Consider the following 21,869-nt stretch of genomic DNA (forward strand, 5'->3'; position numbering starts at 1 on the left):
ACCACTCCTGCTGTCTCTAGAGTTGAAAACAGCAGGTCTGGGACAGGTAGCACATCCAGTGAACAGGTCAGGGTTCCATAGCCGCAGGCAGAACAGTTGAAACTGGAGCAGCAGCATGGCCAGGTGGACTGAAGACAGCAAGGAGTCATCATGCCAGGTAGTCCTGAGGCATGGTCCTAGGGCTCAGGTCAACCGAGAGAGAGAAAGAAAGAGAGAATTAGAGAGAGCATACAGGACACCTGTATTCACACAGGACACCGGATAAGACAGGATAAGTACTCCAGATATAACAAACTGACCCTAGCCCCCGACACATAAACGACTGCAGCATAAATACTGGAGGCTGAGACAGGAGGGGTCAGGAGACACTGTGGCCCCATCCGATGATACCCCCGGACAGGGCCAAACAGGAAGGATATAACCCCACCCACTTTGCCAAAGCACAGCCCCCACACCACTAGAGGGATATCTTCAACCACCAACTTACCATCCTGAGACAAGGCCGAGTATAGCCCACATAGAACTAATATAATGAACGACTGGGTCACGTCCATAAATATAGAACTAATGGAACGATTTGTTTTAAATATAGAACTAATGGAACAAACGACTCTAGCAACCAAAAGATGAGAACATGAATATCAACAAAATATCTTTATTTCTACCGATGTGTGCTTTAGTATTGTTTTCTTTGGTAACTGTGGTGTAAGTGGGATAGACGCCTCTGTTCTGTACATGATCTTATTCTGTTTTTTACAGCATTCAACCAACAAAGTGCATTTAATGTTAAAAAAATATATTGAAATCAAAACCCGTGGTAATTTTTAAAATAATAGAACCGAAACAGAACCGCCCACAAAAAGCACTAATCACTCAGCACTACCAGGTGCACAAGTTTAAGTGTGTCAAGAACTGCAAGCTGCTGGGTTTTTCACGCTCAACCGTTTCCTGTATATCAGGAATGGTCCACCACCCAAAGGACATCCAGCCAACTTGACACAACTGTGGGAAGCATTGGAGTCAACATGGGCCACCATCCCTGTGGAACACTTTCAACCCCATGTTGAGTCCCATGCCCAGATGAATTGAGGCGAAAGGGGGTGCAACTCAATATTAGGAAGGTGTTCCTAATGTTTTGTACACTCAGTGTAACCCTAATTCTCGGTGTCTCCTAACAATCTGTTTATTCCAGCGGTCAAGAACCAGGTGACAGGCCGCTACATCCTGAATGGCCGAGGAGAGGAGGCTCGCTCCCGGAGCTTCATAGACCTGGGAGTGGAGTGGGATTACATTATAGAAGACGACGAAGAGACACTATACACTGATGGACCCCTACACGACGCTGTGGTCGTACTGGTAACTATCACACTCACACGAAGGCACGCCATGGTTGTTCTGGTAAAGATTATTTTACCCTCATTCCTCATTTGTCAAAATGGTGTTTGCCAAGCAACATGTTTAATTTGTTTCCGGTGATGTGCTGCCGGTTACCGTAGCGCCTTCATACAGTACCTGTAAGGTCCCTCAGTCGAGCAGTGACTTTCAAACACAGATTCAACCACAAAGACCAGGGAGGTTTTCCAATTCCTTGCAAAGAAAGGCTCCTATTGGTAGCTGGGTAAACAAAAAAGCAGACATTGAATATCCCTTTGAGCATGGTGAAGTTATTCATTACACTTTGGATGGTGTATCAATACAGCCAGTCACTACAAAGATATAAGCATCCTTCTTAACTCAGTTGCCAGAGAGGAAGGAAACTGCTCAGGGATTTCACCATGAGGCTGACGGTGACTTTAAAACAGTTACAGAGTTTAATAGCTATGATAGGAGGAAACTGAGGATGGATCAACAACATTATAGTTACTCCACAATGCTAACCTAAATGACAGTGAAAAGAGGGAAGCATGTACAGAATACAAATATTCCAAAACATGCATCCTGTTTGCAATAAGTCACTAAAGTTCAACTGCCCAAAATTTGGCAAAGAAATTAACTTTATGTCCTGAATACAAAGTGTTATGTTTGGGCAAATCCAATACAACACATCACTGAGTACCACACTTCATATTTTCAAGCATGGTGGTGGCTGCATCACGTTGTGGGTATGCTTGTCATCGGCAAGGACTAGGGAGTTTTTTACTATGAAAAGAAACAGATTAGCGCTAAGCACAGACAAAACAAAATCCTAGAGGAAAACCTGCTTCAGTCTGCTTTCCAACACACACTGGGACACCTTTCAGCAGGACAATAACCTAAAACGCAAGGCCAAATATACCCTGGAGTTGCTTACCAAGATGACATTGAATGTTCCTCAGTGGGGTTAAAAAAAATCTAAGGCAGGACTTGAAAATGGCTGTCTAGCAATGATCAACAACCAACCTGACAGCTTGAAGAATCTTTAAAAGAATAATGTGCAAATATTCTACAATTAAGGTGTGCAAAGTGATTCAAACATGTATTGACTCAGGGGTGTGAATACTTATGCACATTTGATATTTCAGTATTTATTTTTCAATGAATGTGCAAGTTTTATAAAAACACATTTTCACTATGTCATTATGGGGTATTGTGTACAATACAATCCATTTTAACTCAGGCTGTAACACAACAAAATGTGTAATAAGTCAAGGGGTACGAATACAGTGGTTGCTACACTAAAAGTTTTGCAATTATGCTGCGGGATTTGGAGGTAATTTGTGGTTTAGTATGGTACCCTGCATCACTGCGTCACTGCTCCAGACCAGCACAAGGGGGAGTTAGAGCACTGATTTATGCTTTTGTGTCCCAAGGCGCTAATGTGTCTCTAACTGACAATGAATGGGCAACATAAATCAAATAGAAACTGATAATTGTGCATGACTTCAAAATTGAATTCCAATTATCTGACTGATAAGGATGAAGAAGGTGATTGAATTTAGAACAATAGTGTAAGAATTGCTATTCCTCTGTACTGCATGCACACACCCTGAAAAATACACTTATTTTTTTGTTTATACTTGTCAATATTACTTACTAAAACTGTTTTTACACTAAGGTTTTTAGAGAAACTAAAATGTTCAATTATATTCCATGATATTCTAAAGATATATGTGTTGACTGAGTGTAAGCAAGTGATGTCTGCTAAATAATCAAGTTCATGGTGCAGGTATATAGCCTCGGCACCTACATAAAGCTGAGTGACCCAGTCATAGCGCCTCAGCACCTACATAAAGCTGAGTGACTCAGTCATATAGCGTCGGCATCTACATAAAGCTGAGTGACTCAGTCATATAGCCTCAGCACCTACATAAAGCTGAGTGACTCAGTCATATAGCGTCGGCACCTACATAAAGCTGAGTGACTCAGTCATAGCGTCGGCACCTACATAAAGCTGAGTGACTCACTCATATAGCCTGGACACCTACATAAAGCTGAGTGACTCAGTCATATAGCATCGGCACCTACATAAAGCTGAGTGACCCAGTCATATAGCAGCACCTACATAAAGCTGAGTGACTCAGTCATATAGCCTCAGCACCCACATAAAGCTGAGTGACTCAGTCATATAGCCTCAGCACCTACATAAAGCTGAGTGACTCAGTCATATAGCCTCAGCACCTACATAAAGCTGAGTAACTCAGTCATATAGCCTCAGCACCTACATAAAGCTGAGTGACTCAGTCATATAGCGTCGGCACCTACATAAAGCTGAGTGACTCAGTCATAGCGTCGGCACCTACATAAAGCTGATTGACTCACTCATATAGCCTGGACACCTACATAAAGCTGAGTGACTCAGTCATATAGCATCGGCACCTACATAAAGCTGAGTGACCCAGTCATATAGCAGCACCTACATAAAGCTGAGTGACTCAGTCATATATCCTCAGCACCCACATAAAGCTGAGTGACTCAGTCATATAGCCTCAGCACCTACATACAGCTGAGTGACCCAGTCATAGCGCCTCAGCACCTACATAAAGCTGAGTGACTCAGTCATATAGCGTCGGCACCTACATAAAGCTGAGTGACTCAGTCATATAGCGTCGGCACCTACATAAAGCTGAGTGACTCAGTCATATAGCGTCGGCACCTACATAAAGCTGAGTGACTCAGTCATATAGCCTCGGCACCTACATAAAGCTGAGTGAGTCAGTCATATAGCCCAGCACCTACATAAAGCTGAGTGACTCAGTCATATACAGTGCCTTGCGAAAGTATTCGGCCCCCTTGAACTTTGCGACCTTTTGCCACATTTCAGGCATCAAACATAAAGATATAAAACTGTATTTTTTTGTGAAGAATCAACAACAAGTGGGACACAATCATGAAGTGGAACGACATTTATTGGATATTTCAAACTTTTTTAACAAATCAAAAACTGAAAAATTGGGCGTGCAAAATTATTCAGCCCCTTTACTTTCAGTGCAACAAACTCTCTCCAGAAGTTCAGTGAGGATCTCTGAATGATCCAATGTTGACCTAAATGACTAATGATGATAAATAAAATCCACCTGTGTGTAATCAAGTCTCCGTATAAATGCACCTGCACTGTGATAGTCTCAGAGGTCCGTTAAAAGTGCAGAGAGCATCATGAAGAACAAGGAACACACCAGGCAGGTCCGAGATACTGTTGTGAAGAAGTTTAAAGCCGGATTTGGATACAAAAAGATTTCCCAAGCTTTAAACATCCCAAGGAGCACTGTGCAAGCGATAATATTGAAATGGAAGGAGTATCAGACCACTGCAAATCTACCAAGACCTGGCCGTCCCTCTAAACTTTCAGCTCATACAAGGAGAAGACTGATCAGAGATGCAGCCAAGCGGCCCATGATCACTCTGGATGAACTGCAGAGATCTACAGCTGAGCTGGGAGACTCTGTCCATAGGACAACAATCAGTCGTATATTGCACAAATCTGGCCTTTATGGAAGAGTGGCAAGAAGAAAGCCATTTCTTAAAGATATCCATAAAAAGTGTTGTTTAAAGTTTGCCACAAGCCACCTGGGAGACACACCAAACATGTGGAAGAAGGTGCTCTGGTCAGATGAAACCAAAATTGAACTTTTTGGCAACAATGCAAAACGTTATGTTTGGCGTAAAAGCAACACAGCTGAACACACCATCCCCACTGTCAAACATGGTGGTGGCAGCATCATGGTTTGGGCCTGCTTTTCTTCAGCAGGGACAGGGAAGATGGTTAAAATTGATGGGAAGATGGATGGAGCCAAATACAGGACCATTCTGGAAGAAAACCTGATGGAGTCTGCAAAAGACCTGAGACTGGGACGGAGATTTGTCTTCCAACGAGACAATGATCCAAAACATAAAGCAAAATCTACAATGGAATGGTTCAAAAATAAACATATCCAGGTGTTAGAATGGCCAAGTCAAAGTCCAGACCTGAATCCAATCGAGAATCTGTGGAAAGAACTGAAAACTGCTGTTCACAAATGCTCTCCATCCAACCTCACTGAGCTCGAGCTGTTTTGCAAGGAGGAATGGGAAAAAAATTCAGTCTCTCGATGTGCAAAACTGATAGAGACATACCCCAAGCGACTTACAGCTGTAATCGTAGCAAAAGGTGGCGCTACAAAGTATTAACTTAAGGGGGCTGAATAATTTTGCACGCCCAATTTTTCAGTTTTTGATTTGTTAAAAAAGTTTGAAATATCCAATAAATGTCGTTCCACTTCATGATTGTGTCCCACTTGTTGTTGATTCTTCACAAAAAAATACAGTTTTATATCTTTATGTTTGAAGCCTGAAATGTGGCAAAAGGTCGCAAAGTTCAAGGGGTCCGAATACTTTCGCAAGGCACTGTAGCCTGGACACATCTCAGTCTGTTAGAGAGGATGTGTTGTCACAGTCTGTTAGAGAGGATGTTGTCTCAGTCTGTTAGAGAGGACGTGTTGTCTCAGTCTGCTAGAGAGGATGTGTTGTCTCAGTCTGCTAGAGAGGATGTGTTGTCTCAGTCAGCTAGAGAGGATGTGTTGTCTCAGTCTGGTAGAGAGGATGTGTTGTCTCAGTCTGGTAGAGAGGATGTGTTGTCTTTAAGCCTGTTAGAGGTGATGTGTTGTCTCAGTCTGTTAAAGAGGATGTGTTGTCTTACAGCGTGTTAGAGAGGATGTGTTGTCTCAGTCTGGTAGAGAGGATGTGTTGTCTCAGTCTGGTAGAGAGGATGAGTTGTCTCACAGTCTGGTAGAGAGGATGTGTTGTCTCAGTCTGGTAGAGAGGATGTGTTGTCTCAGTCTGGTAGAGAGGATGTGTTGTCTCAGTCTGGTAGAGAGGATGTGTTGTCTCAGTCTGGTAGAGAGGATGTGTTGTCTCAGTCTGGTAGAGAGGATGTGTTGTCTCAGTCTGGTAGAGAGGATGAGTTGTTTCACAGTCTGTTAGAGAGGATGTGTTGTCTTACAGCCTGGTAGAGAGGACGTGTTGTCTTACAGTCTGGTAGAGAGGACGTGTTGTCTTTCAGTCTGGTAGAGAGGACGTGTTGTCTTTCAGTTTGGTAGAGAGGACGTGTTGTCTTTCAGTTTGGTAGAGAGGACGTGTTGTCTTTCAGTCTGGTAGAGAGGACGTGTTGTCTTTCAGTCTGGTAGAGAGGACGTGTTGTCTTTCAGTCTGGTAGAGAGGACGTGTTGTCTTTCAGTCTGGTAGAGAGGACATGTTGTCTTTCAGTCTGGTAGAGAGGACGTGTAGTCTTTCAGTCTGGTAGAGAGGACGTGTTGTCTTTCAGTCTGGTAGAGAGGACGTGTTGTCTTTCAGTCTGGTAGAGAGGACGTGTTGTCTTTCAGTCTGGTAGAGAGGACGTATTGTCTTTCAGTCTGGTAGAGAGGACGTGTTGTCTTTCAGTCTGGTAGAGAGGACGCGTTGTCTTTCAGTCTGGTAGAGAGGACGTGTTGTCTTTCAGTCTGGTAGTGAGGACGTGTTGTCTCAGTCTGGTAGAGAGGACGTGTTGTCTTTCAGTCTGGTAGAGAGGACGTGTTGTCTTTCAGTCTGGTAGAGAGGACGTGTTGTCTTTCAGTCTGGTAGAGAGGACGTGTTGTCTTTCAGTCTGGTAGAGAGGACGTGTAGTCTTTCAGTCTGGTAGAGAGGACGTGTTGTCTTTCAGTCTGGTAGAGAGGACGTGTTGTCTTTCAGTCTGGTAGAGAGGACGTATTGTCTTTCAGTCTGGTAGAGAGGACGCGTTGTCTTTCAGTCTGGTAGAGAGGACGCGTTGTCTTTCAGTCTGGTAGAGAGGACGTGTTGTCTTTCAGTCTGGTAGTGAGGACGTGTTGTCTTTCAGTCTGGTAGAGAGGACGTGTTGTCTTTCAGTCTGGTAGAGAGGACGTGTTGTCTTTCAGTCTGGTAGAGAGGACGTGTTGTCTTTCAGTCTGGTAGAGAGGACGTGTTGTCTTTCAGTCTGGTAGAGAGGACGTGTTGTCTTTCAGTCTGGTAGAGAGGACGTGTTGTCTTTCAGTCTGGTAGAGAGGACGTGTTGTCTTTCAGTCTGGTAGAGAGGACGTGTTGTCTTTCAGTCTGGTAGAGAGGACGTGTTGTCTTTCAGTCTGGTAGAGAGGACGTGTTGTCTTTCAGTCTGGTAGAGAGGACGTGCTGTCTTTCAGTCTGGTAGAGAGGACGTGCTGTCTTAGCCTGTTAGAGAGGACGTGCTGTCTTACAACATGTCAGAGAGGACGTGTCGTTGTACAGCATGTCAGAGATTACGTGTTGTCTCCGCCTGTCATAGAGGAATGCCCAGCACCAAGGAGATTCCCCCTCCTCCGTCTCCATATAATACCAGTCAGGTTACACTGAATGTCCAGCACCAAGGAGATTCTCCCTCTCCCATTTCCATCACCTGGTACTCAGGGCACTATTGTCCCTCCATCAGGTCCTAATGGCCTGGTACTCAGGGGTCTATTGTCCCTCCATCAGGTCCTAATAGTGTGGTACTCAGGGCCCTATTGTCCCTCCATCAGGTTCTAATGGTCTGGTACTCACTGCCCTATTGTACCTCCATCACGTCCTAATGGCCTGGTACTCAGGGCTCTATTGTCCCTCCATCAGGTCCTAATGGTCTGGTACTCAGGGCCCTATTGTCCCTCCATCAGGTCCTAATGGCCTGGTACTCAGGGCTCTATTGTCCCTCTATCAGGTCCTAATAACCTGGTACTCAGGGCCCTATTGTCCCTTTGGTCTGACAGACGATTACGTGAAACCCAGAATGCATTGTATGTCAATAAACATGGCTCCAGACATAGCTGGAATTAGCTTAGCTCATGATAATCAGTTCAACCTTCAAAAAAGTATTTTACGCACATAATATGTGCCCATTAAAATACATGAAAGAATCGGAATGCATGATCTATCACCGGAACTTGAAAACATGTGAATAAAACAGTAAATATAGCAATAATTACCACACAAAACAGTTTCTGATAGTGATTTATTGATTCAAATGGCGCGTGCAGGCAGTCAATCCCGTAACCTCTCACTCCCACTCTGAGCCATTCAGTGTTGTATATGTCTGTAGCTAGTGAGATAAGCTGTAGCATTAGCAATGTCTTTCAAAAGGAGACAACTCACAAATGCGGAAATTCTGGAGATTTTAAAACATTCTGACAATGAGTCTGAAAGTCAGGAATCAGATTCTGACAGTGACAGTGAGGAGCTGCCCCCCAACCTTGTAGCCATTGAGAACCCTGAGTCTGAGGACTCCTTGTCCACTGACAAAGTCCCAGGTCCCTTTGAAGATGCTGGTGATGATGGAGGCAGACCGATAGTGGATGAAGTACAGGAGTTCTGTGGTAGCTGGAAAGCCGCCAGCCATTTCACCCCTCCTGGCCCTGCTGTTTGCTTTGAGTCCCAGTCTGGAGTGCAACGCCCCTTGCCATTTCCCTCTGAGGCAGAGTGCTTCAAGTTGTTTCTGACAGTGGAGCTGGTGGGAGACATAGCAGAGACCAATCACTATGCCTTGGGGCTACAGGAGAAGAGAGAACCAGGAGTGGGGGAGATAACCACAACTAGTGAAATGTATACCTTCCTGGTGATAGTCCTTCTCATAGAGATAGTAAAGAAGAACTCCCTAAGAGAATACTGGAGCAGAGATCCTATGTTTGCAACTCCCTCCTTTGCCACCCTCTTTTCCCAAGACTGCTTCCTAGTTCTGCTGCGATGACTGCATTTCATCAACAATGCTACTGCCATCCTAAATGACCCGTTATACAAAATAAGAAATGTCAACAGCTGGCAGTAAAGTGGCATGAAAAACGAGACATCCATGTCCTCTCCACTGTCCATACAGCAACCATGTTGGCCACAGGGAAGGTGGACCACCTGACGGGAGAGAGAAAAATCAAACCAGACTGCGTGCTTGACTATAACCTCAAGATGGAGGCAGTGGATAAGGCGGTAATGATAAACAGCTTTGTTGAATGCTCTCAGAAAACGACATAGTGGTATAAGATATTTTCTTCTCTGATCAACGCAGCCCTCAAAGGCAACATAGTTCACCGTCAACTAACAGGTGAGATGATTACTGAACAATGGATTTTATTGTAATTGGATGTACAGTTCACATGTAAATCATATACAGAAACTATTAATGCAATAAGACACTTACTTTGATAGAAACACAGCCTAGATTTGAACCAGGATGTCTGTAGTGACACCTCAATTAGTATTGTTTTATAGAGCTAATAGAAGAATGTAGCTAGCTACATACGCACGATTGAATATAACACCATAAAGGTTATGAAATGAGTAACGTTACCACCCGTGTCCGCGGTTATAAGGAATATACACAAATATATTATGCTTTGTACATACAATGAGCTGCAGTAGAAATGTTTTAACACAACATATAGATACTTTTATAATGTAATAAGGCACTTACTTTGATAGCAACACAGTCTGGATTTGAACCTGGGTGTCTGTAGTGACGCACTGAGATGCACTGAGATGCTGTGCCTTAGACCGCTGCGCCACTTGGGAGTCATAAGGCCAGGGTAGCTTCAAAATACAACACATGCTAATACTTCTCTGACGCAATTAGCATTGTTTTACAGAGCTAATAGAAGAATGTAGCTAGCTACCTAAGCATTGAGTATAACACCATAAAGGTTATGAAATGAGTAACGTTACCTTGCGTGTCCGCGGTTATAAAGAATATACACAAAAATATTGTGCTACAGTAGAAGCGTCATAACACGACATGCAGAAACTATTATAACGTAATAAGGCACTTACCTTGATAGAAACACACACATTTCCAAAGTTATTATTGGTATCGAAGACACCTATGACTGCGATGCAGGCAACAGACAAGAAATGTGAACACGTGTGTGCAGGACGGAGATTTAAAAATAAAAAAAATATTTCACCTTTATTTAACCAGGCAGGCTAGTTGAGAACAAGTTCTCATTTACAACTGCGACCTGGCCATGATAAAGCATAGCAATTCGACACATACAACAACAGAGTTACACATGGAATAAACAAAACATAGTCAATAATACAGTAGAACAAAAGAAAACAAAGTCTATATACAGTGACTGCAAATGAGGTAAGATAAGGGAGTTAAGGCAATAAATAGGCCATGGTGGCGAAGTAATTACAATATAGCAATTAAACACTGGAATGGTAGAAGTGCAGAAGATGAATGTGCAAGTAGAGATACTGGGGTGCAAAGGAGCAAGTTAAATAAATAAATACCAGTATGGGGATGAGGTAGGTAGATGGGTGGGCTGTTCACAGATGGGCTATGTACAGGTACAGTGATCTGTGAGCTGCTCTGACAGCTGGTGCTTAAAGCTAGTGAGGGGAGATATGAGTCTCCAGCTTCAGAGATTTTTGCAGTTCGTTCCAGTCATTGGCAGCAGAGAACTGGAAGGAAAGACGACAAAGGAGGAATTGGCATTGGGGGTGACCAGTGAGATATAACTGTTGGAGCGCGTGCTACGAGTGGGTGCTGGTATGGTGACCAGCTGAGATAAGGCGGGGTTTTACCTTGCAGAGACTTGCAGATAACCTGTAGCCAGTGGGTTTGGCAACGAATATGACGCGAGGGCCAGCCAACGAGATCATACAGGTCGCAGTGGTGGGTAGTGTATGGGGCTTTGGTGACAAAACAGATGGCACTGTGATAGACTGCATCCAGTTTGTTGAGTAGAGTGTTGGAGGCTATTTTATAGATGACATCACTGAAGTCCAGGATCGGTAGGATGGTCAGTTTTACTAGGGTATGTTTGGCAGCATGAGTGAAGGATGCTTTTTGCGATATAGGAAGCCAATTCTAGATTTAATTTTGGATTGGAGATGCTTAATGTGAGTCTGGAAGGAGAGTTTACAGTCTAACTAGACACCTAGGTATTTGTAGTTGTCCACGTATTCTAAGTCAGAGCCGTCCAGAGTAGTGATGCTGGACGGGCGAGCAGGTGCGGGCAGTGATCGGTTGAATAGCATGGATTTAGTTTTACTTGCGTCTAAGAGCGGTTGGAGGCCACGGAAGGAGAGTTGTATGGCATTGAAGCTCGTCTGGAGGTTAGTTAACACAGTGTCCAACGAGGGGCCAGAAATATACAGAATGGTGCCGTCTGTGAGAGGAGCAAATGTCTGCAGACTTGAACTGCACAAACAATTTGGAAATGCTTGGGGAATTTTGTCTGGGTCAGAAATGTCAAAAATATGTATTGGTCCGCAAAAGTAAAAATGACTACTTTAATGTGAATGAATGAGGCGGAACACACCTCCATTCAAACTGTTCATAGAAAATAAAAAACTTGTTCGAAAATAATTAGAAATTGACAAGTTGAAAAGAGGTTCTAAATAAAAACAGGCTGCGTGCCTTGGTTTGAGGGCAGTGTGGATTAAATGTACTGTTGAGTAACAATCACATTCTGGAATGGAGAGAACGTTCTAACATTACGTGCATTAAACTCACGCTGGGGCTAGAGATATTTGGAACTCACATATGAAAAGGTTCAATTCAATTTTCACAGAACCACTTTGTTGCAATTTCGATGAGGCTCTCTTAGATATCGGGATAACGAATCCAGTTGTTTATGTCATCCATTTCGGGAAAATACCTGCATAATTGCGCACCCAGCTCACTCGGGTGCTTCGCTATTTAACATTTGACATTGTCCGTAAGCTTGAGTTCATTTTCACACAAAAAATCATACTATGATGGAAAGACCTGTGTGTTGTCCTTGTTAATGCAGAAAGAAAAGAGCTCCAACCACTTAATCATAGCCTCAATTTTGTCCCGCACATTGAATATAGTTGCGGAGAGTCCCTGTAATCCTAGATTCAAATCATTCAGGCAAGAAAAAACATCACCCAGATAGGCCAGTCGTTTGAGAAACTCGTCAACATTCAAGCGGTCAGACAAGTGAAAGTTATGGTCAGTAAAGAAAACTTTAAGCTCATCTCTCAATTTTAAAAAAGTGTCAATACTTTGCCCCTTAATTTTATAGAAGCATTACATGGTCGCTACCCATATCATTGCGTAATGCAGAAAATACACAAGAGTTCAGGTGCCTTGCTTTAACAAAGTTAACAATTTCCACTGTAGTGTCCAAAACATCTTTCATGCTGTCAGGCATTCCCTTAGCAGCATGAGCCTCTCGGTGGATGCTGCAGTGTACCCAAGTGGTGTAGGGAGCAACTGCTTGCACGCGCAGTACCACTCTCCCTGTCATGGCTTTTGCGCCATCAGTACAGTCCTTGTTTCCAGTTGTTTGCAGAAGAGGATTTCTTCCTTAATTGAATCCCATACACATAATGGACGTATACCAGGAGCTAAGCCAGGCCCGCCACGTCTGTTGACTCATCCAGCTGTAACGCATATAATTCACTGGCTTGTATGCGAAGCAGTAATTATTTCAAAACATCTACTGCCATGTCACTGATGTGTCATGAAACAGTGTTGATTGATGAAGGAATTGTCGGTGTAGTTTTTTTTGCCTTTTCCGCCAGCATTGTCCCAGCCATAACCGCAGGAGCAGGAATAATGAAGTCCTCCACAATATTAACGGTATCTGTTGCTTTTATACATGTCATACTACTTGAAAGTTGTCATTATTCTCTCAAAAGGCTCCCGTGGTTTATTTTTAAAATGGTCATGTTTCATTTCTAAAATGTCTGTGCGAGAGTGAACGTTTCCCGTGAGAGTAACAGTTGTGATTCAATGTTAATTATTTGACTAGGCTACCTATATTTCAACAAAATGTATCACCCTGTTGGAAAATATAAAGCTACTGTTTGAAAATGTGAAGATTTATTTTTTATTTTTAATAAAATTATTATTATATAAATTACACTAATTGGAGTAATCACCTTTGAGTATGGACTGTGTTATTATTCATACTGGATGGACTGGTTACCTTATGCTACACTCCACACTTTCTATCCATGAGTCTGAGGGAGAACGTATAGCCCTAGGCGATGCTCTTGGTTCATTGATTGTGCAGGGCAGTTTACAGAGTTAGCCTAGAATTATAGTGAATTTGTATTTGATTTTGAATAGCCAAGTAATAGGGAATTTTAAAAAATATATGTTTTATACAGAATGTCTCCGCACCATGCGTTTCCATCTCCTCCTCTCTCTCCTTTATTCCTTTCTAGAGCGTACAGAGGGGCTGTCAACAGTTTAGTGAAATATGTTCAGTCCCCTAACATATTTCACTAGGTTTCCCAAATGAAGCACTGGGTAGCTGCAGGAAAAGGGTTGGAGAGCCCATGGCATACAGAGTTTGGCGGAATATCACCTGTCATGCAGCGGGAGCATGCTCCTCAAATTGTGGTTGATGTGTGGAGTGAAATAAGTGTTCTTATATTTATTTCTCAGCTGCTCATATTAAGCACATTCTCCACTATAATTCCAAAGTAGCCTAATCTGTATCATTGAAAAACGAACCGGGAAAGAGAGGGGAATCCATTCGCTATTTGCATGCACACCGATTATATGTATTTTCCCCCTACGCATGTTCCTGCTCTTTTGATAAAGGGCCCTTCTAAATCTTAATTTTTAAAGATTGTTTTTTACATATTAGTAAAGACAAGATTAAATTGAGAATAGTCTGATGGGTGATATGTCTGATATGTCTGATATGATCACTTGATGAAGAGAACAGCTGTGCAGCCTGAGGCAAGGACAGAGCGCAAGCCTTTTTTGCAACTTTCTTAAGTCATCAATAGCCTACAGTATATTCACATCATGCAGCCCATATCTTTTGATTTCTAAGACATAAGGTTAGCATAGATCTGCATATAACTCTCATGAATGTTTGAATGTAATTTCTCCCTAAACTCAAACTCCCCTTTCCTTGATTCTGTTTCCTATTTAGATAATCCCTCAGGACAACAAGACCAGGTCGACCCTGATGTATAAATACATCATCCATGAAGACTCTGTCCCCGTCAACAACAACAACGTCATTCAGGAGGACACCTACGAATGGGCCCTGAAGAGCTGGTCGCAGTGTTCTAGACCCTGTTCTGGAGGTAAGATCTAAAGCTAGTCTCACTGTACTAGACCCTGTGTTGGAGGTAAAATTCTAGAGCTGGTCTCAGTGTTGTAGAGCCTGTGTTGTGTGTGTGTGAGTGGGTCTCTCAAAAAGCAAGATCTAGTTCAGGTTTAGCAATCCCCATTATATAATCTTTAGCAGTCCCCATTGTATAATCCTTCTTGGTTCCAGGTTGAGCCCTTTTGTGTTTAATGTAGAACACACTCTGGAAATGGTTCTACAATGAACCCAACATGTTTTACCTGGAACCAACACGGTTCTACCTGGAACCAAAAAGCATTCATCAAAAAATAACCCTTTTAGCTTCTAGATAGCACCTTTTGTTGTAATAGTTTAGTGGTATTCCTACATCTTCCTCTCCATTTCCTCTCCTAGGGTTCCAGTACACTAAGTATGGCTGCAGGAAAAAGGGTGACAGCAAGATGGTCCACCGGGGATACTGTGATGTCAGCAAGAAGCCAAAACCCATCAGGAGAATGTGTAACCTACAGGACTGTACACAGCCACAGTGAGTATAGCCACCAGCACACCACAACGCTAAAACAGGTTTTACACAATCCTAGTAGATAAAAACACCTTCAGGTTTCAGACTTAGTAGATAAAAACACCTTCAGGTTTCAGACTAAGTAGATGAAAATACCTTCAGGTTTCAGACTAAGTAGATGAAAACACCTTCAGGTTTCAGACTAAGTAGATGAAAACACCTTCAGGTTTCAGACTTAGTAGATAAAAACAACCAGGTTTTACACATGCTTTTGTTATAAAGGTGCGTTTTTATGGAATTCACGCGCTGCATATGTATGCCAATTAGGCTCTACATCCATTATAAAGCAGATTAATATGCTTAATTTTAATGTGAGTCTGGAAGGAGAGTTTAGTCTAACCAGAAACCTAGGCATTTGTAGTTGTCCACATATTCTAAGTCAGAACCTTCCAGAGTAGTGATGCTGGACTGGCGGGCAGGTGCAGGCAGCGATCAGTTGAAGAGCATGCATTTAGTTTTACTTGCATTTAAGAGCAGTTGGAGACCACGGAAGGAGAGTTGTATGGCATTGAAGCTCGTCTGGAGGTTAGTTAACACAGTCTCCAAAGAAGGGCCTGAGTTATACAGAATGGTGTTGTCTGCGTAGAGGTGGATCAGAGAATTACCAGCAGCAAGAGCGACATCATTGATGTATACAAAGAAGAGAGTCGGTCCTATAATTGAACCCTGTGGAACCCCCATAGAGACTGCAAGAGGTCCGGACAACAGGCCCTCCGATTAGACACACTGAACTCTATCAGAGGAGTAGTTGGTGAACCAGGCGAGGCAATCATTTGAGAAACATAGGCTGTTGAGTCTGCCGATCAGAATGTGGTAAAGCCTTGGCCAGGTCGATGAATACGGCTGCACAGTAATGTCTCTTATCGATGGCGGTTATGATATCGTTTAGGACCTTGACTGTGGCTGAGGTGCACCCATGACCAGCTCTGAAACCAGATTGCATAGCGGAGAAGGTACAATGGGATAACAAATCTGTTTGTTAACTTGGCTTTCGAAGACCTTAGAAAGGCAGGGTAGGATAGATATAGGTCTGTAGCAGTTTGGGTCTAGAGTGTCTCCCCCTTAGAAGATGGGGATGACTGCAGCAGCATTCAATCTTTGGGAATCTCAGATAATACGAAAGAGAGGTTGAACAGGCTAGTGATAGGGGTTGCAACAATTTCGACAGGTAATTTTAAAAAGAGAGGGTCCAGATTGTCTAGCCCTGCTGATTTGTAGGGGTCCAGATTTTGCAGCTCTTTCAGAACCAGCTATCTGGATTTGGGTGAAGGAGAAATGGGGGAGGCTTGGTCGAGTTGTTGTGGGGAGTGGAGGGCTGGTGATCCGAGTAGGGGTAGCCAGGTGGAAAGCATGCCCAGCCGTAGAAAAATGCTTATTGAAATTCTCAATTATAGTGGATTTATCGGTGGTGACAGTGTTTCCTAGCCTCAGTGCAGTTGGTAGCTGGGAGGAGGTGCTCTTATTCTCCATGGACTTTACAGTGTCCCAGAACTTTTTTGAGTTTGTGCTACAGGATGCAAATTTCTGCTTGAAAAACCTAGCCTTAGCTTTCCTAGGTCTTCTCGTAGTGTATCTCTATGGTTCCTCTCCTATTCACTCTATGCTTCCTCTCCTATTCACTCTGGTTCCTCTCCTATTCCCTCTATGGTTCCTCTCCTATTCACTCTATGGTTCCTCTCCTATTCACCCTATGGTTCCTCTCCTATTCACCCCATGGTTCCTCTCCTATTCACTCTATGGTTCCTCTCCTATTCACTCTATGGTTCCTCTCCTATTCACTCTATGGTTCCTCTCCTATTCACCCCATGGTTCCTCTCCTATTCACCCCATGGTTCCTCTCCTATTCACCCCATGGTTCCTCTCCTATTCTCTCTATGGTTCCTCTCCTAGTGTAACTCTGGTTCCTCTTCTATTCACTCTGGTTCTTCTGCTAGTGTAACTCTATGGTTCCTCTCCTATTCACTCTATGGTTCCTCTCCTATTCACTCTATGGTTCCTCTCCTATTCAGTCTATGGTTCCTCTCCTATTCAGTCTATGGTTCCTCTCCTATTCACCCCATGGTTCCTCTCCTATTCACCCCATAGTTCCTCTCCTATTCACCCCATGGTTCCTCTCCTATTCTCTCTATGGTTCCTCTCCTAGTGTAACTCTGGTTCCTCTTCTATTCACTCGGGTTCTTCTGCTAGTGTAACTCTATGGTTCCTCTCCTATTCACTCTATGGGTCCTCTCCTATTCACTCTATGGTTCCTCTCCTATTCACTATATGGTTCCTCTCCTAGTATAACTATATGGTTCCTCTCCTAGTGTGACTATATGGTTTCTCTCCTAGTGTGTCTCTATGGTTCCTCTCCTAGTGTGTCGCTATGGTTCCTCTCCTAGTGTGTCGCTATGGTTCCTCTCCTAGTGTAACTCTATGGTTCCTCTCCTAGTGTTACTCTGGTTCCTCTCCTAGTGTAACTCTATGGTTCCTCTCCTAGTGTAACTCTATGGTTCCTCTCCTATTCACGTTATGGTTCCTCTCCTATTCACTCTATGGTTCCTCTCCTAGTGTGTCTCTATGGTTCCTCTCCTATTCACTCTGTGGTTCCTCTCCTAGTGTAACTCTGTGGTGGTCGCTCTGTGGTGGTCACTCTGATTCCTCTTCTGTTGTAACTATGTAGGTGTCACTCTATGGTTGAACCTCTATGGCTGTCACTTTATCATTGAAACTGCATGGACCCTCTATGGCTTCTATCCTGTTCTAACTATGTTTGTTATTATCTCTCCAGATGGATCTCAGAGGACTGGGAGCACTGCACTAAGACTTGTGGCAGTTTGGGTTTCCATATCCGGACGGTTCGCTGTGTCCAGTTCCTCAATGAGGGGACCAACCGCTCAGTCCACAGCAAGTACTGCAGTGGGGAGAAACCAGAGAGCAGACGGCCCTGTAACAGACTGCCCTGTCCTGCACACTGGAGGCCTGGGGCCTGGTCAGAGGTAATGAGATATATATATATATATATATATATATATATATATATTTATAGTTAGTTTGTTATTTATATATATATATATAGTTATACCTGGTCAGAGGTATTGAGCTGTAGATATATCTGGTCACAGGTAATGAGAGCTCTTCTCCGGCGCCAACAGAGATGGCCGCCTCACTTCGCGTTCCTAGGAAACTATGCAGTTTTTTGTTTTTTTACGTGTTATTTCTTACATTGGTACCCCAGGTCATCTTAGGTTTCATTACATACAGTCGAGAAGAACTACTGAACATAAGAGCAGCGTCAACTCACCATCAGTACGACCAAGAATATGACTTTCGCGAAGCGGATCCTGTGTTCTGCCTTTCACCCAGGACAACGGAATGGATCCCAGCCGGCGACCCAAAAAAACGACTTCGTAAAAGGGGGAAACGTAGCGGTCTTCTGGTCAGACTCCGGAGACGGGCACACCGTGCACCACTCCCTAGCATTCTTCTCGCCAATGTCCAGTCTCTTGACAACAAGGTTGATGAAATCCGAGCAAGGGTAGCATTCCAGAGGGACATCAGAGACTGTAACGTTCTTTGCTTCACGGAAACATGGCTCACTGGAGAGACGCTATCGGAGTCGGTGCAGCCAGCTGGTTTCTCCACGCATCGCGCCGACAGAAAAAAAGATATTTCTGGTAAGAAGAGGGGCGGGGGTGTATGCTTCATGGTTAACGTGACGTGGTGTGGTCACAACAACATACAGGAACTCAAGTCCTTCTGTTCACCTGATTTAGAATTCCTCACAATCAAATGTCGACCGCATTATCTACCAAGGGAATTCTCTTCGATTATAATCACAGCCGTATATATTCCCCCCCAAGCAGACACATCGATGGCTCTGAACGAACTTTATTTGACTCTTTGCAAACTGGAATCCATATATCCGGAGGCTGCATTCATTGTAGCTGGGGATTTTAACAAGGCTAATCTGAAAACAAGACTCCCTAAATTGTATCAGCATATTGATTGCGCAACCAGGGCTGGAAAAACCTTGGATCATTGCTATTCTAACTTCCGCGACGCATATAAGGCCCTGCCCCGCTCTCCTTTTGGAAAAGCTGACCACGACTCCATTTTGTTGATCCCTGCCTACAGACAGAAACTAAAACAAGAAGCTCCCGCGCTGAGGTCTGTTCAACGCTGGTCCGACCAATCTGATTCCACACTCCCAAGACTGCTTCCATCACGTGGACTGGGATATGTTTCGTATTGCCGAATACGCTGACGAATACATTGACGAATACGCTGATTTGGTGAGCGAGTTCATTAGAACGTGCGTTGATGATGTCGTTCCCATAGCAACGATTAAAACATTCCCAAACCAGAAACCGTGGATTGATGGCAGCATTTGCGTGAAACTGAAAGCGCGAACCACTGCTTTTAATCAGGGCAATGTGACCGGAAACATGACCGAATACAAACAGTGTAACTATTCCCTCCGCAAGGCAATCAAACAAGCTAAGCGTCAGTATAGAGACAAAGTAGAATCTCAATTCAACGGCTCAATTCAACGGCTCAGGGTCTACAGGGCGTACAGGGTCTACAGTCTACAGTCTACAGTCTACAGTCAATCACGGATTACAAAAAGATAACCAGCCCCGTCACGGACCAGGATGTCTTGCTCCCAGGCAGACTAAATAACTTTTTTGCCCGCTTTGAGGACAATACAGTGCCACTGACACGGCACGCAACTAAAACATGCGGACTCTCCTTCACTGCAGCCGATGTGAGGAAAGCATTTAAACGTGTCAACCCTCGCAAGGCTGCAGGCCCAGACGGCATCCCCAGCCGTGCCCTCAGAGCATGCGCAGACCAGCTGGCTGGCGTGTTTACGGACATATTCATTCAATCCCTATCCCAGTCTGTTGTTCCCACATGCTTCAAGAGGGCCACCATTGTTCCTGTTCCCAAGAAAGCTAAGGTAACTGAGCTAAACGACTACCGCCCCGTAGCACTCACTTCCGTCATCATGAAGTGCTTTGAGAGACTAGTCAAGGACCATATCACCTCCACCCTACCTGACACCCTAGACCCACTCCAATTTGCTTACCGCCCAAATAGGTCCACAGACGATGCAATCTCACCCACACTGCACACTGCCCTAACCCATCTGGACAAGAGGAATACCTACGTGAGAATGCTGTTCATCGACTACAGCTCGGCATTTAACACCATAGTGCCCTCCAAGCTCGTCATCAAGCTTGAGACCCTGGGTCTCGACCCCGCCCTGTGCAACTGGGTACTGGACTTCCTGACGGGCCGCCCCCAGGTGGTGAGGGTAGGCAACAACATCTCCACCACGCTGATCCTCAACACTGGGGCCCCACAAGGGTGCGTCCTGAGCCCTCTCCTGTACTCTCAGTTCACCCACGACTGCGTGGCCACGCACGCCTCCAACTCAATCATCAAGTTTGCGGACGACACAACAGTGGTAGGCTTGATTACCAACAACGACGAGACGGCCTACAGGGAGGAGGTGAGGGCCCTCGGAGTGTGGTGTCAGGAAAATAACCTCACACTCAACGTCAACAAAACTAAGGAGATGATTGTGGACTTCAGGAAACAGCAGAGGGAACACCCCCCTATCCACATTGATGGATCGGTAGTGGAGAGGGTAGTAAGTTTTAAGTTCCTCGGCGTACACATCACAGACAAACTGAATTGGTCCACCCACACAGACAGCATCGTGAAGAAGGCGCAGCAGCGCCTCTTCAACCTCAGGAGGCTGAAGAAATTTGGCTTGTCACCAAAAGCACTCACAAACTTCTACAGATGCACAATCGAGAGCATCCTGTCGGGCTGTATCACCGCCTGGTACGGCAACTGCTCGGCCCACAACCGTAAGGTTCTCCAGAGGGTAGTGAGGTCTGCACAACGCATCACCGGGGGCAAACTACCTGCCCTCCAGGACACCTACACCACCCGATGTCACAGGAAGGCCATAAAGATCATCAAGGTCAACAACCACCCGAGCCACTGCCTGTTCACCCCGCTATCATCCAGAAGGCGAGGTCAGTACAGGTGCATCAAAGCTGGGACCGAGAGACTGAAAAACAGCTTCTATCTCAAGGCCATCAGACTGTTAAACAGCCACCACTAACATTGAGTGGCTGCTGCCAACACACTGACTCAACTCCAGCCACTTTAATAATGGGAATTGATGGGAAATTATGTAAAATATATCACTAGCCACTTTAAACAATGCTACCTAATATAATGTTTACGTTATTCATCTCATATGTATACGTATATACTGTACTCTATATCATTGACTGCATCTTTATGTAATACATGTATCACTAGCCACTTTAACTATGCCACTTTGTTTACATACTCATCTCATATGTATATACTGTACTCGATACCATCTACTGTATCTTGCCTATGCCGCTCTGTACCACCACTCATTCATATATCTTTATGTACATATTCTTTATCCCCTTACACTTGTGTCTATAAGGTTTTGGAATTGTTAGCTAGATTACTTGTCGGTTATTACTGCATTGTCGGAACTAGAAGCACAAGCATTTCGCTACACTCGCATTAACATCTGCTAACCATGTGTATGTGACAAATACATTTGATTTGAGGTATTTACATACAGTTCTGCCTGGTCAAAAGTAATGACATAACCTGGTGGGAGTTAATGAGTTATATTTATAACTGGTCAGATGTAATGACGTATATTTATACCCGTTTATAGGTAACGAGTTATAGTTATATCAGATCAGAGCTAATGAGATATAGTCATATCTCTTCAGATGTAAAGACATATAGTTATGCTTTGTTAGAAGTAATGAGTTATAGTTATACCTGGA

At 44.0% G+C, this 21,869-nt stretch overlaps 1 protein-coding gene across 5 annotated transcripts in view; it reads left to right on the plus strand.

Moving 5' to 3' along the window:
* Positions 1-21,869, plus strand: part of adamts3 (ADAM metallopeptidase with thrombospondin type 1 motif, 3) — a 178,981-nt gene that overhangs the window by 133,745 nt on the left and 23,367 nt on the right. For all 5 annotated transcript variants that reach the window (XM_036936580.2, XM_036936583.2, XM_036936581.2 and 2 more), the window contains 4 exons: positions 1,193-1,356; positions 14,307-14,463; positions 14,862-14,994; positions 17,801-18,008. In XM_036936580.2, the coding sequence (XP_036792475.2) occupies positions 1,193-1,356; positions 14,307-14,463; positions 14,862-14,994; positions 17,801-18,008 (662 nt within the window). The remainder of the gene's footprint in view (positions 1-1,192; positions 1,357-14,306; positions 14,464-14,861; positions 14,995-17,800; positions 18,009-21,869) is intronic.

This window comes from Oncorhynchus mykiss, chromosome 11 (genome assembly GCF_057628025.1).
Source record: "Oncorhynchus mykiss isolate SJ-2025 chromosome 11, ASM5762802v1, whole genome shotgun sequence".
Classification (NCBI taxonomy): Eukaryota; Metazoa; Chordata; class Actinopteri; order Salmoniformes; family Salmonidae; genus Oncorhynchus; species Oncorhynchus mykiss.